The sequence below is a fragment of the Anser anser genome (assembly GCF_964211835.1).
Source record: "Anser anser genome assembly, chromosome: 3".
Classification (NCBI taxonomy): domain Eukaryota; kingdom Metazoa; phylum Chordata; class Aves; order Anseriformes; family Anatidae; genus Anser; species Anser anser.
This window is the reverse complement of record NC_139722.1, coordinates 96,568,901-96,584,904: the sequence shown is the minus strand read 5'-3', so window position 1 is coordinate 96,584,904 and position 16,004 is coordinate 96,568,901. Positions and strand designations below refer to the sequence as shown.

The 16,004-nt window shown below is 42.1% G+C and overlaps 1 protein-coding gene across 16 annotated transcripts in view; it reads left to right on the top strand.

Annotated features, from left to right (window-relative positions):
* EML4 (EMAP like 4) overlaps positions 1 to 16,004 on the top strand; it is a 158,639-nt gene that overhangs the window by 60,910 nt on the left and 81,725 nt on the right. For 4 of the 16 annotated variants that reach the window (XM_083828853.1, XM_083828850.1, XM_083828849.1 and 1 more), the window contains exon 2: positions 7,529 to 7,585. The exons of 8 other annotated variants lie outside the window; for them this stretch is intronic. In XM_083828853.1, coding sequence (XP_083684979.1) covers positions 7,529 to 7,585 — 57 coding nt within the window. Of the gene's footprint in view, positions 1 to 1,703; positions 6,031 to 6,101; positions 6,256 to 7,528; positions 7,586 to 11,702; positions 11,859 to 16,004 lie in introns of those variants that run through there. 4 more of the 16 variants (XM_083828845.1, XM_083828852.1, XM_083828857.1 and 1 more) reach the window with 4 other exon arrangements.

Sequence of the window (16,004 nt, the reverse complement as noted above, 5' to 3'; positions counted from 1 at the left end):
TGACTCCTTTCATTGAGAGTACGAAATACTCTGACAAGTAGACTTGACGGAACGACACAGATACAAAACTGTCCCTTCAGATTCCCTTTGAACCACTTCATTTGATAGTCTGTGCCATCAGAAGGGTAATTAATTTATGGACTGTACAGCTGTTGTATGTAATATGTCAAAACTGTGTGGCTGTAAATGATATTCTGATAAGGTCAAGCTCTGAGGTGTTGTAATAGCTGAAGGTCTGACACCTACATCGCATTTGCGTGTATGAGGTAATATTTAAATAGGAGATACTGTGTTTGCACAGCGTGGTCCCAAATACAGGTGATCACCCCACCCCTCAAGCGGGATACTTGGGTTCTGGTGGTGTTCGTAGGAGTCTAGCAGCTGAAAGGCGTTCCTAGCTATCGAGGCAAAGCCAGGATACTATCTGTGGCTTTTCTCCCTCATTTACTTGCCATACTGAGGCGGGTGGTTACGTCTGAGCCAGTCTGAGATGGCTTTCAGTCCTTCTCCGCTGCCCATGCCGTCGGTTTCTGTGCACAACAGGGATTGCTCCACGTTGGCACAACTGCTGGGCCAGGCAGCCGGCCGTGTGAGCACCGGCTGCGTTGGCAGGTCTTGTGCTGGACATCCTTAATGAACATTAATGCTGTGGCCAGGATTGCCCTTTTTCATCAGCGTTGCTTTCATAATGGCTCTTCCGCTTCCTCACCATTTCAAAGCGGATAACAAATGAGCATCTCTGTCATAAATAATGGACTAGCTTTAAAAAAAATACATGCTGAATGCAGTTTAAAATGACTTAAAATAGCAAAAATAATCAACATTGTGGAAATGTGTTGGTGGAAGCAGCCAACATCTGGAGGTGTTTTGATAGGCAAGAGTGGCATTTACTCTTCTTGAAAGAATACACAACTCATAAACAGTGTAATATCTCTAGAATTAGATACTTTATTTTGAAAGGGCTTTGTCAGAAAACATTCTTTGCAGTTGTTCTCTCCCTTCTCTTTTTGTAGACATGAGCTGAATGCCTTGTCAGCTAGGCACTTCACCATAGCTAGTCCATAGCCTGGGCTTTGTATGACTAAGACTACCAGTTAGTTGCCTTCATTAAGAAACAAAATTTTGCTGATTACTTTCAGAAAATGGTAATGCTACATGTTTAACAGTGTTGCATGGTTTACCACTGGCTTTGAAAATATCGTTTATACAAAATTTCTGTGTTCAAAACCGAGTGGGTTCTGGACCAGAGGTGAAATTGCAGCGGACCCACAAAAACACAGGCTGCCCCTAGCAGGGATGCTGCTGCTCAGGCTCCTCCCTTTCCCAGGGGGCAGGGTTGCACGTTTTCACGGGCCACTGTGTAGAATAGGCAACAGCTGTGGTCTGGAACATGTGGCCAAAATAAAATTCACTGGAGAAACCTTTTCCTGGCTGTGTTTTAGATTTAATACATTTTCATCTTGTTTGTTGGCCGTTTCCGTACTGCTTTTGATGGGTAGGCAGGAAAGCAGCTGCAAGCAGTCTGCTTTGCAACTGCTGCTATCAGGCAGCGGAAGGCATGCTACAGCTGTGGTTTGATGTTATGTTTGGTGAAATACCAGCCTCCTGCACTGCCACCCTTCCCGCTCTCCTGCCAGTGTGCTGCCACCTCAGCGGGGCTGTGACAAACAGCAGCGGGCAGCTGATGCAGCTGAAAAACCACCCAGCAGAAACAGACATTCAGGTGGTTGCTCTGCATTTGGAGGAAATTTTGTTTTATTTATTTAAGTTAGGTAATATTTTGGTGGAAAACAGAGAAAAAAAATATGTATTTACATTCGAATTTCCCAAGATCATTGACTGCATGGTCACTGGTATGGTTCAGCTGTGGAGGGCAGCTTCAGGATGGCTTCTGAAGATCAAATGTAGATGTGTTGTTTATCCTGTTTTCTGCATTTTAGCTTACTGTAGGTAAGAATTCCGTAGCTCAGTATAGGACCAGGACCTGCGGGTGCTGCGGCTATGTGCTGTCTACACACCCTGCCCTGGTGCTTCTCATGCTGGGACTCCGCTCGTCTGGCAACGAAGAGGCAGTGAAGCATGAAGCATGGTTTACAAGCGTGGCTGTTTCACAACCACCTTCCGTCACCAGAAGGCAGAGCTGCTGTGGACAGGAGCAGCTCCCACCGCTCTTTCCAGCGGGTGCTGCCACCCTGCTGCTATAGCGCTGGTCGCTGTGCCATGTGCCATAAATCTGGCTTGGTGAGGCTTCATGGTTTAGTTTGGATGGGTTCGTTTCTTCAAAGGAATTGGGTCGTTAGTGAAGAAATTGCTGTTCTCTTCTTGCTGGGGTGGAGGTAACACAGGAACAGAGATGCACCCAGGTGTGGGAAGGTGGTACCCCTTTGCTGTGAAGGCAATTGCCTGCTGAAACATGGTTGTGGTTTCTTTTCAGAAAAAAAAAAAAAGGCAAAATAATTGAAGGATTGTTTTCCACTGGAAACACGATTAGTTCCATATATATGAAGAAATAAAATTAACTGGTGCTGCTGTCTTGCAATTCGAAGAGTCATTAAATTAATCTCCATATACTTGATTAGTTTATATTGATTAGACATGGTTATAGTTACAGTTTTCTTTTTTTTTTTCTTTAAGGAAAGGTAGGTAGGGAGAGCTTCCAGTAATCCGCTGGAGAGAAGATAACGTAATCAACATGTTTGCCTCGTGCGGCAGATGTGGTTTCTACAGTCTTCTGCATTTGGACACAAAGAGATCCTGGTTCTGTGAAAACACACTTAGGCTTTTCCAAACTTTGTGCAACTGCGGATATTTCCTCAGTAGCAGGGTCACTTACCAAGGAAACTCGATAGTCACTAGAAGCCAAAAGAGGAAGATTAATGATGCCCTGGGAAGGACACATCCTTTCTGCAGCCTGTGCGGCTGGGGTGCCGTGGTTTTGGTGGGAGGACCCCCAACTCCCTCAGCTGGGCCTGGGTCACCGAAAGGCAACAGTGGGGGTGGCAGGGGACCTGCTTCTTCCTCCTCTTTGCATCCAAGCGATGACTCAGAAGCGTTCGTGACTTACCATGGCTCTCTTTAAAAGCCGGAGGAGCCATTTGCCCCAGCCTCCAAAGACTGGGGGATGGAGTGGTTTTGGGAGCTTGAAAAACTGAAGTGTCTCAAATGACTCCTTCCTCAGGTTCATCATCTGACTGATGCTGCTGCATTCTTGGAGACATCCACTGTTCTCACCAGATGTGTAATGTTCCCCCAAATCTCCATCTGGGGGGGGGGGGGGGGAAGGTCCCCCCTCCCCAAAAATCTCACAAAAAAAAAAAAAAAGACGACCCACAACCCCCCAGAACAAAAATAACAAACAAACCATGCTTGTACAATGCCCTTGGCTCTGTCCCTGGTCTTTTAACTTGCTTTGTGATGATCAGTTGAAGAGGGTTTTTTCTTTTTCACAGTGTAACATTGTATTTTGCACTGCTAAGAAGTGGAGAGATTTTTTTTGGGCGAAGGTTACTTGCGTGCTTTGTGTGTGTTTTGTTTTAGTCTGTGTCATGTTTTATGTACTTGTTTTGTCATTTGTGCTTATCTACAATACTTCACAGGAGTATTTTACTTCCTTATCCCCCCTCCCCCCCCATGGTAAATACTGGGAGAGAAGAGAGACCTGAGATGGTGTTTCAGGCTGAAAAGGTCAGAGGAAGATAGCTGTTGAAGATAGCAGGGCTGCAAGACAGGGAGATGGCTTAGAAGAGCATGTATGGGCCAGAGCTAGGAGAATGAAAAATCCTAATGAGGAGTTAAGTTTTTCATGAGACATTTAAAGGCAAATCAAGGAAATTGTGTCCCAGGTCCTCAGATGGGGGCAGAATAGATGATGGGTGGCATGAGATTGCTGCTCATTTTCAGGGTGAGCAAGTATACAGTGAGCTGTCTGAAAACTATCTAATTTCAAACGTGGGCCTTCAGATCATCAGCCTGAAGCTGCTCTTCAGAGCTTACTGCCATAATGCAGTTATTTTTTTCTGCTTTCTTATATTGAGGAAATCCATACTTTTTAGAGCTAAAAGTCCGTGTCTTGTACCTCTGGAAATACCAGAAGTTCATATCCTTTTGGTACAGTAGGAGGTCCTAACCTTTTTTTATACAACATGTTTATTCTCAAAATGAGTTGTACAAAAAATTTTTAGTTAGAAGTCTGTTTAGTTGAATGCTTCCTGCCATTGTATGTGATTGGTCATCCTTTGGATCACTAAAAACCGTTTAAAATGGCAAATCGAGCTTCATTTGCTTTCCTTACCATTCCTACTAGCACACACAATGTCTCTTTGGCATAATGAAGGAATTTTACCCACAATTTCTTTCTGGGCTTCATAACTGTATTAGGAAAGATGTTAAGTTTTAAGGGATACAAAAATGTATGTCTGCACGTTAAGCTGTTTCGTGTGTCCAGCCCACACAAGATGAGACTCAGTGTTTCATCTTGCAATGAGGATTGTTTCATCTAATGATGTGATGCAACCCAGTGTCTGGGGCAAGTTGAAAGCATGGGTTCTTGGTCAATCCTCGTGCTTGCAGCTGCGTGTTGAGGCCCTTGGCTTAGTTAGGGTTGTTTCCTTAATTATGCCCTTGCCCTTTACCCTTTATCACTTTCCACCATTCAGCTTCTTAGGCTCTTTTTATTACGATTATTAATCACAGTAGTTGTCTGTCTTGCTTAATATAGCAGAGCTGGGTTCAGCTGACTGTCCTTCTGGTTGTTTTGTGTGTGCGCATGTTTTGTTTTGTTTGTTTTTTTTTTAAATCACTGCAGAGGTCAATTTCTCCAGTGTATCAGGAGTTGCTGGAGAATGAAGATGCTACTAAAATCATGTAGATTGATAATTCGGGGTGGGGAGGGAATACCAAACCCTTGGTGTGTTGTCTCAACTATATGTGTTTTTGTGAGCCTTCTTATCAACTGTTCATTTGTGGGGGTGGAAAAAAGTGCTGCCCCTCCTTGTTTTTGAATGGTGACATGGACTTCCCCTGTGTATTTTTTGACTATCCTGCTGTTGTCTGGAAATCAAAACTTTAATCCAGGGGTATTTAATGCTTGCAAAGTTTGAAAATAGACTATTTGAAGCATGATAGAGAGATGAGGCAAAATCTATGCAATACATATTCACAAATAGCTTTGTTTTGACATTTATCTTGCTGTGTTCATTCTGCCAACTGGCTTCAGGCACGGCTACCAAAAGAATGAACACATGTTGCATTCATTAGTTCTCATCTGGCTGTGCTTCATCTTGCAAGACAGACAAAATCACGATCATACTAAATAGATTGTAATGCATTTGTAATACGAGGTCTTTTCTGCATAACAGAACAATGGCTTTGCAAAGCTGCTGCTCTTAAACCACGGCATTTTGCTTCATTTTAATGAAATGAATGCAAGTATATTGCCAGTGATGTCATTGCTTTTTCGCCTTGAAAGATGTCATAGGAAAAATATTCAAATATAATACTAAACAAACAACCGCCCCTTTGCCCTCCCCTCCGTGTGAACTTTTCATTTCACGTTGTGCTTTGACTGCCGTTAGGTCTGTCCTCTCCAACACACACACAGACATGCTGTGGAACAATAATAGTTTATTTGAATTGATCCATTACAGAAATCCTTTTCATTAGCTATTTGTGGTGGTTCTTGCTGTTCAGACCGAGGGCAAATAGACTGCTGTTGGCTTTTCCTAGTTAACATCGCAGTATTAAAGCTGTATTTAATGTTTGCCGTGAATACGTTGCGTTGTAGTCCCATCTGAAAGAGGCATGGCAGGGTGCCCGTGTGACAGCCTAATTGTTTTGGTTTTAAATGGAAGTGGTGCAGGACCTCGTGTGTGTATAAACAATGCCCATTTTCCGACTCTGAAGCAGGTCGATGAGCAGCTGGTGAATTCTGCTTTCCTTAAAGAAAAAAAAAAAAGCCAACAAAGTCGTAACGCTGGGATCGCTGATGGATAGCCAGCGCGCCGTGAAGTATTTCTGTGCTGCATGCGCCTCGTAAGTGCCTTTATTGGTGTATTTCTGACGTCTGAGGGCTAGCCACTCCCTGCGGCAGCCTGGGATTTTTGTCCCTATCCCACCCCCTTCAGCCTCTGGCTGGGGCTGCGGGCAGAGGGGCTGCGCTGTGAGCCCCCCGGGGCGGCCACGGGCTGGGGATGGAGGGCGGCTTGCCCTGCCTGGCGGCCAGCTGCGATCCCGCCGCGCTGGGGAACTTCTGCACGGGTAAAGTACGGCTGCTCCTGGGCACGGGGGAAAGGGAAAGCTGTAAGCGACGGGACGAATATTTATTTTGGTGATCGAGTTGACTGCAGCCGGCAAGGTGTGCTTGTGCAGAGGCTGAGATACTCACTGCGGTGCAGCATCCTAACCTTGAGAAAACTTAAGGGGAAGAAAAAAAAAAAGGTATCTGTGTATAGCGGAGAAAATAATGGGGAGGTGATTAGGAAGTTAATACTCGCAGGGCACGATGCTTCTGGCGCGGTGGCTTTGGCAGCGTGCATGCTCTCAGCGCATCGCGGACCAAGCGAGAAGCGTGCGGAGTGACCCTTCCCAAGCGTGGGCCAGAGCCGCTGCTGTGCACCGTGCTTCGGGCAGCACCTCGGTTTTGTGTCTCTGGAAAGAAAAGGAAGACGAAGCTCCTGCAGGGAAGCTTTGGCTGCATGCGGGCCTCTCAGGCAGGAGGCAGCAAAGATTCGTTCAAAGTAGGCAGTTAAAATAGCTCTGCCCGCTGCAGCCTGAGCTCTGTACGTTGCTGTATTTGTGTGTGTCTGTGTGTGTAAAACATGTATTTGTCCTTCAGAGGCAAGGGGTTTTTCCACTTTCATTTTTACCGGGGCCTTGGTAAAAATGAAATCTTTCAGCACAGACTTCCTTTCTTTAAACAGTTGCTATCAAACCAGCCTCTGTTTAGTGTAAATCAGATAACTAATTGCAGCATTCTTGCCCTATCAACCTTAAAGTTTGAGTTCAGCCTTTAGGAGGAAGAAAAAATACTAAAAAGACCACCAAATCCAAATAGAGACCAAATGTATTGTTCTTGTATATAGCAGAGAAGCGTGTTATTCCCAATGAAACAAACTTCACTGAGCAGTTCTTTGTCTGCTGATTCATGCAGTGCAGTGTTCATATAAGTACAGCATCTTGCCTATAAAATCTTACACTTTTTTTTTTCCTCCCTAAAATACATCTGTCAACAGGAGAGTTTGCTTAAAAAACAAATATGGGCAGGTACTCGCCGCATAAATTTCTAAGCGTATTTAATGGGAGAAAGAAGTGACCTTGCCGCAGCGTGCTTTCTTAAAGTGAGCAACACACTGAACTTTATCTTCTTCAGAATTCAAAGCATTCGGTTTAGAATTTAAGATGTAGCAACCCTGGGGAAAGAGGGAGGGTGAACTGGAAATTTTAAAGTGCTTCATACAGTCTTTTGCAGACTTGCACAATTTTGTGTGGTGGAAGAGTAAAAAGGGGCTAATGTTTAACTGTTTATCTACAGAACAAAATTCAGCAGAACAGAAATTCTTACGGCTGTATCTGGCCAGCATTGTTACTGGTGAGTTGAGGCTTATGTAAAGATATTTCCATTGATTTTAATGGCTTTTTGCAAGAGTTTCTGTGATCCTCTGATTAGAACTATACCACTTTCTCAGACTTGAGTTCGAGGCATACGCAGAGTTTCAGAAGCAAGTGTGGCATGATGGGCTGGCCTCTGAGATTTGCCTAGAAATCCAGCATAATAAGGTGTGAGAAATACGTTCTTTACTTAACGATTGCATTCTACTTTAACTCTTTTCTGCATCTTAGAAAATAATTTTCACTAATATCTAGATACAAGATTGAGGTTTTTGTTGAGTAAAAGTTAACGTCAGAATTCGTAATTGATAGAAAATATGACTTTGGATATTTTTTAGCAATGTAATGTATTCTGCTGATTTAAAACTTCATTCCTACTTACATCATTAAACCTAATGTACTCTTGTATAAAATTTTCGAGGAATGTGCCCTGGTTGGCAAGTATACTTACAGCAGTAAGAAACTGGTATGATGAAGAATCAACTGCTTTGTTCATATGAAATTTCTGACTGCATTCTCGAGAGTTCCTTGCCTTGAGAACTTTTTGCAATGGTAATTGGTAACAAGAAGTTGGAAAGAGCCTGACACTAAGTTGTAGAAAGATTATTTTTTTTTGACCACAGATGCTCATTCTTGCTTTACGTGAAGGAGATTAAGACCTTGCAGTAATGATACGGCATTTGGGGTAAGGCTTGGGGGATGAGTTCTTAATTTATTATTATTTTTAATAAAGGTTCTACAATTATATGCTTTGTTATGAGAGCTGCTACTGCTGCCCTGTGTTACCTGTAATGGTGACTTGTTTTGTGTTGGTGCTTGACAAACACAGAATCAAAGAAGAAAAAAATGTCTTTTTTTGTGGGGGTACTCCTGGTCTTTATTTTTGGGTATCATTGTACGTATATCCAATTTCTCATTTGTTGATAGAGCTAAAACAAATTTGTTGTTCAGCAGGGAAGAACTAGAACTTCTTTTTAACAAATGGAACATCAGTACTGATAGGAAGCTTGTTCAGATTTTTTAAAAAGTTTGTTAGGTGTCAAGTTATGGATTTTTATTTTTTTTAACATGTTTAATGAGCCTTTTGTAACTAAAATACAGGCAGGGTTTACATCGTGACACGTCCTTTCAGAAGGATCTTGTCTATCAAATTTGATCTGGGCTAGAATTTAGCTTAGGTTATACAGGGCAGGATAGAAATTTTTAGTTCGAACAAGGAAAATATTTACTTGCTAACAAAACTTTAACTTTGCATGCTTTGCATTAAATATTTGCCTCCAGTAAAATTTAGCATCACGAGCAGCATTTATAAATGGTTGTGGGGAAAAAAAATAATGCCACTCTCAGAGTCCCCAGATTTGGAAAATTGGTTGCTTTCATGCTTCTGTGTTTATTTTGATACTTTTATCTTTAACACCAAAGGAGCAGAGCATTTACTTAGGTGGTGTGTCACGGTGGGGAGCAGCTGCTGCTGGAGGCATTAGCAGCATTTATATACTCTCAATTTATACACCTAAAATATTTGGTATCTAATAATAATATTATTATTATTATTATCATGATTATTATTTGTTGTAGGTTTCAGCATATTTGACACACACAATTCAGTTTTCTGTTGTCAGTGCATGGCTAGCTTTAAAATGACCTTAACTTACTATTTCTGAGTAATTACTAGGTAACTGATCCACATTATCATTTTCATCTCCCAAAACAATAAAACTCAGAGCCCGCGTTCTTCTGTTCAGTTAATATATTTTTGCAAATGAGGGCACAATTCCTGCCAGCCTGCCTCACCAACCCACGCTGGGTTACCTGAAATGAGATTTCTAGGTGGCAAGATGGGAGAAGTCTTCCGACACGCCGTGAGCACTGCTGTGGGTCTGAATCCACTGTTCATCCAGCGCCGCTCGCGGTGGGAGACAAGGGTCAGGCTCTTGCTGCCTGCTGAGGGCTCGCCATGGGACCACAAGGGTGCTGCCTCTCTGCCTCCATTCGGTCTCTTAGGCCTGAGATTCATTTAAACAGTTTTACTGTCAGAAAGTGGTATTAGCAAGGACCTTTAAAGGTTTAAAAGCTACATTAGAGCAGCACTGGCCATAGTCCTATACTAAAAATGTGTTAATAGTTTCTCTTTGCTTTCTTTCCTGTCTTCCAGAAAGACCCTATGTCTTAGTATCTCACTTAAAGAACTGCAGTGGGTTTCTCGGGTGAAGGAGGCAAAGGCAGAAAGTTTTGTTTCCTAGAAATAATGAAATGCAGCCCAGCTATTCCACAAGAGCTGTGTCTCCCCCTCCCCAGGTTTACTGTAGTCCAAATGCTTTAGGCTGTGTTTCCTGAAATTTCTCTGCTTCCTGTTGATTCCCCAACAGAAGGGCAAACTGTTCCCTACCAAGAAGGTCAGCATTCACCAGAAACTGAAGGTGCTAAGGGGTTGTGTTTTTGTAGACATGGCCATTCATGCCTGTCACTGAAGGCCTTAAGTACTTGGCAATTGGACTTTCTGAAAGTAGTGATTGATGAGATGATACTGTCCTTCTACTATGCTTCTTTACTTATTATGCTGTACTTTATAGAAGGAAATGCTGGCAGATGCCATTCCTAACTGTCATCCTTTTCCACATCGTTTCAACTTCTTCAGCTCTTAGGTCTAGAGGTAAAATCCTGTCTCATTATAGGGTGTGAAAATACCATTGCTGCCTCTTAGGGACCCATAAACCTACTAGAGTTTGCAAAATAGTGTATGCTTGTTTCTAAATTCTACTTCATACTTCCTTATCAGGTTACTACAGCTTTATTCGCTTTCTCCTACTCATTTGGCAGAGTTAAATGAACCTATTATTGAGCACTTATATGAAGTAATTATAAGTGTTGTTGGACTAAATATTTATTTGCTTCATGTATTAGCTGAGCCTGTGCTTAATGAAGTGACCTGTAAGCTCGATCAGCTGGTTCTGTTTCCAGGCTTCATCCCATTAAACATCCCCTCAAAGTGCTATTTACTCTCCAGATACCATCCCCTTTCCAGGTATTCAGCTGGGAGCGAGGGACATGCCTCGCCAGAGCCACCTGTGCCCAGGACAAGCCAGCAGAGTGGCACCAGCAGGGCAGCAGGCATCGCTCTGTCTGGCCAGGAGAGGTGTCGGGCTGGCTGGAGACCTGGGCATGCTCCTGGGTGTCCTGCTCTCAGTGGCCCTGCTGGAGCAGGGGCTTGAAGCAGGCAGCCTCCAGAGGTCCCTGCCAGCTACATCCAGTCTGAGATGCTGCACAATGTTTTACACACGCGCACCATTAAAAAATATTCCAGTGTGACTGAGAAACAAAAAAATGTATGCCTGGTACATACTTTGCTAGATACCTGCGGTATTACACAGTAGCATGTAACTAAATACCTACTGTATTGAGCTGTAACACCAGTGCTATGGAGATATGAAATAAAGTCACAAATATAAAAGTCACCAGGGTTTTTCATCTTGCAGTGCTAAGAAGGCTATATCTACCTGACTCAGTGGAATTGTCTCACTTCTTTAACTTGGTAGTTAATATTCAGAAATGTGGTTTTGGTTTTTGTAATGTTTCTTCTGCTTTGCCTCTTTTGATATCTCACTTCTAACAGTTCTAGGAATATGTATTAGTCATCAAGAGGGGGTTGAAAAGATGATGATGACTGGTGCAGGGCAACCGTTCGCGTTTTCTTAGCAGTTGCAGAAAGTGCTAAGAAAGCTAGTTTTCTTAGAAAATGCAGGAGAAGAGATGGAAGGAAGGACCAAGTGTGACAGTCATTAGTCACAGTTTTTAATGCATGATGAGAAGATGTTCTGATGTATTATAATAACATAGAGTTTAGGTGCCAAGTCTTCTGCCTGTGTTCTTCTCTCCCACCATCATTTTTGTTCTTCATATGCTCTAAAATGGCATAAGGGTTTTGCCCTTGTTTACCTGTAATGCTGTTCAGAAGTGCTTAAAACCATGAGAATACCCAGTGAGGTTACTGGTACCTATGAAATACATTGAGGGGAGCATTTCCTTCCATGAGAAGCTGAATGAGTTGCCTTCTCCGCCCACAGGCCAAAACCAGGAGGTCTTCCTGGCTCTCAGAGGCACAGGCTGCCTTTCCCATTGTGCTTTCCTGTGAAGACTTTTCGGTATGCACATCGCAGGTCACAAGGGATGGTCACACCTAGTCAGTGTGGGCTTGCACACGAGTTGCGGAGTGCTAAGTGAAGGTGGAAATGTACAGCGTGTTGACACAGCAGGTTAGTAAATGTGGATTAACAGCCTGGCATTTATTCTTGAGTAAGAGTATGCGCTTGAGTAGTTACTACAGGGAAGCTGTGATGCCGTTGACTCCCTCTTCTCCTCACTCCCTGATAGTTTATGTGGCCATACTCTGGGTTGTAGCCCAAAGTTGTGTGGTTAGAACATGCTGTTCAGGTGTTGCTGACTTCAAACACACCCATCCTGTGCTCATACACAAGTGCTGGGGCCCATTTGCAGCTCAGCATTTCTGCTGTTTGTGAATTTTTGTGAATCTGTGCCTTATGCACAGAACGATCCTTCTTTCTAATGAGACTTTGATTGGTGTCATTTCTTAACTAAATTACTTATTTGGAGGAATAAGGAAGAAAATGGGCAAAGCATGAAGCCACTTATTCATGATTCATGGCACTGGTGTTATTTAGTCACAACCAGATTTAATTCTTGGTTCTCTATAAAGTGTCCGCAGTACTTGATTACTTCCAATGCCAGACACATCTATAATCAGGCCCATCTCCCCTACTATTTATAGTGATGTTCTTTGTACCTAAAAACTGTTGCTTTGTAGCAAACAGTGGGAAAAGAAACATGAAGTTTTTTTTCTACTTCAAAGACTCCATCCATCTAATGAATAGATTATAGATAACCTGTTTATGATACAAAACATGATGGAGTTAAAAAATAACTTGATAGAAATATAGTCCCTTTTATGTTTACAGAATTTGACAAATAGTCCACATCAGAAATGTGTTTTTCTGGAGGATCCTTTTGAGAAGGAAGGAAGAGGCATCCCTATGAAAGTGTTTCTCCCATGCAGGCAAATTTCATGCACACATTCATGATGGTTTCATATGATTTATCGATAGTGACTATGATACTTCAATTTTGTATGGGACTTCTACATAAAAGACATTCAAGGTGAAATTTTGAAAGGTCTTAACCGAGTTATTCTTAACTTAAGTATTTAGTCCCAAATGTTGGGTGATCTATTTTTTTTTCCCTGAGAAATTGTAGTATCACAGAACACTGTTTATGTGTCTGTGTTTGCTTGCAGGTGAATTGATTCAGAAGCGTGCCCTAACCTAAATAAAGATGAGACCTAATTCCTCCTTTTCAATTGGAATTTTCCACTTTAAATGGGAAAGCAAAGATCACTGGGTTGTAACTAGAGCTAATTTTTTTTATCAGTGTAGTGATCATGTACATCCCAGCTGACAAATAGGGAAAAAAATGTAAAATTCTGTTTATTTTGCTCTCAGTCAAGAGTAAACAAGGTCTTATCTGTTGTTTTTTTTTTTAATTTTTTGTTTCTTTTTGAGGGGGAGGGGGGCTTTTTTTTTCTTTTTTTTTTTCCCTGCTGGTGTTCAGTTTACTACACGCTTTTTCAGCTGTGCTCAGGCCTAATAGTGCCAGGATTAGGAACTGATACCATCATTGAAGCTGGCTTCATTTTCATGTATTAGTTTCTGTGGAAGCAGCCTTCATTTTCATGTATTAGTTTCTGTGGAAACAGCCTATCTGTAGCTAACTTTAGCTTTTTAAAATACACATGTAAACACATGTAGGAATATGTCCTTCTGTTCTAGAAGTCTTCCTCATCATGAATGGAATTAGCTTAATTTCACTGCTAGATTATTTGTTCGTAGGTTTAGAGCGTTTGTGGAAAGTGATTGGTGGTGGTGTCCTTCTTATTAAAGAAAACGTGGCAACACCTGATGGTAGATGTGTGGTCAGAGTTGTTTAAAAGAATATCCTTGGCAAACAATACCTGGTATCATTTCTCAGTCGCTCAGAGCCGCGTGCTGCAGAACGGCAGGTCTGATTGCTGTGCAGTAGGTCTCGCATCAGGTGGGAGCAGCCGCAGCAGCAGGAGAGGTGTGAGCAATGCTTTCCACCCACACCTTGTTTATAGGAGGTGCTAACCTCAGAGCTTCGCTGGGACTATTAATTGCTAGCATAATGAAACAAAGGAGCTTAGCTAAAGAACTAGTCACTTCTTAAATTGTATTTATGATCAGTTGCCTTTCTTGAGGGTGGCTATCAAGTTACACCAGTATAAGCAGTATTTCTGCTTGCTGTCTGGTCTGAAGTGTTTTCTGTGACACATAGTATGGACATATTCCCTTTATTTCTCAATACTTGCTCCTCTGTAGTAACTGAAATGGAGATGATGATTAGTGTGCAGTGAGTAGTTGCAGATACTGCCTTGCAGCTTGGCTGCGTGGGAGTCGCAGAGCTTGTGCTTTGTCCTGGAACTGGCACAGATAGCTTAGTGGTGTCTGTACCAGGACTGCTCTGTACGAAGGAGTTTTAGGTCTTTTTCTACGCTCAGAAACAAACAAACAAACAAAAAAATGGTGGTTTGGATGTACCTCGAGTAAGCAAAGCTGCTAGCAGGTGCAGAAGCTGGGGAGGCATCTCAGTGGAGGTAAACCAAAGTGGGATTTTGTGCCTGCTGCACAAGTGTTGTGCTGGATCTAGCTTGTGACTAGAGAGATCTAGTCCCACACTCCCAAAAACCAATGAACGTTTAAAAAATGTATCAGAAGCAAACCTTGTGTCTATTTTTACCTACACAAAGAGATTTAAAAACCATTAAGTTGTATCCCCTGGTTGCATCAGTGGGTTACAACTACAATTACATACTTCATCCAGAAGTGCTTCTGTCTCATTACAACATATTTTCTTCACAAGGAAGGGAATGTATGGCCATCCTTAGCTTGTGGATAACAAAATGTAAGGGAGAATAATTACTTTGTAAGGTCACTTTAGCTTGTCAGAGAAAAAGTTGGCCTTTCACTGAATCATCTTTGTTATAGAGAGGTAATAAAACAGTGGCTGCATGGGGCTGTGAATAAGTGGGAAAAACTCATATACTTGAAATACCAGAAAACTAAGATAATGCAATGAGTTGATAAGTCTCCTTCCAGGCAGATTTTTCAATTTATCTGAAATTGCTGTGTCACATAAGCAATGTGTGCACTGGCCCTGGTGCATGCATGTATCTGCTGAGCACTGAAACCCATGGGATCCTCTTCTTTCCAGCAGACCAAGAGGAAATATGTCCCCTGCAGGGGCAAGGGGTGTTTTGGGCGGGGGAGCCCTGAGGTTGCTGTCAGCCCAAAACTGAGTCACAGTGGGCTGGTGGCCCGGGAGGAGCATGGCATCTAGTGAACCCACCTGCAAGAGGTTAATTGTGGATTTGGGGAGGGATGGCACCAGGGGTATTCACTGCAAGGTTGAATTTTGACCATGAAATGGTACCACAAAAGATGTGCTTGGGCAACCTTCCCTTAAGTGTGAAGGAAGATGATGATGACTGAGAATAGCATGCGTTATGCTGTTTTTAATATCAGTATCAAGAAATGAATCTCTTTAACGTTGAGTTACTCTAATATTGATATTTTTATATGCATGTCCATTATTCCAGTAGGAGAATATTCTTGTTGTGTAAAAGTAATACTGAGTCTACAAGATAACATCCTACCGCGTGTAAAATACAAGCAACCGCTGGCAGAAGCACAACCTGTACAACACAGATTTATAGGTGCGCAGCATGAATAAAAACATATTTATTTGGGATAGGAAATTAATAAAATAGGCCAGGACACTCTATTTTTCCTGACCTGATGGCTAGTTACATTTATGATGGTGGCTTAGAATAGCACAGAATGAGATCAAATAAACTTTGTTTGTACAGTTAGATACTTATTTATGACTTCTGGGGGAAAGAAAATAGAGCAGTGTGATGGAGCATCCAGGACAACTAATTTCAGTAGTGTTCCGACATTTCCATTTGAAATGTCTAACTTGATTCCTAGATAACAGAAGCTGAAGATCATTCATCTGTGTTTCATGATTTGAGATGAGTAACATTTTGCAAATAAACCCTGCATGGTACAAATACATTGTATTCATAAAAGAAGAGGGTATGTTGCTTTGGCTGATGTTGTCTCACGTAATGATTTCAGTGCTTTTCTGTTTTCCTTCTGAAATTAGACCCTGCGACTGATGAGAATACAGTGAGTTTAGAGAGCAGAAATATAACTTTCCTCCTGGGCAAAAATGTACTTTTTAAAAGCACGCCACAAATAAAAACTCAGATTAATTTGTTGCCTGAATAAACAATAAATATTTAAGGTTTT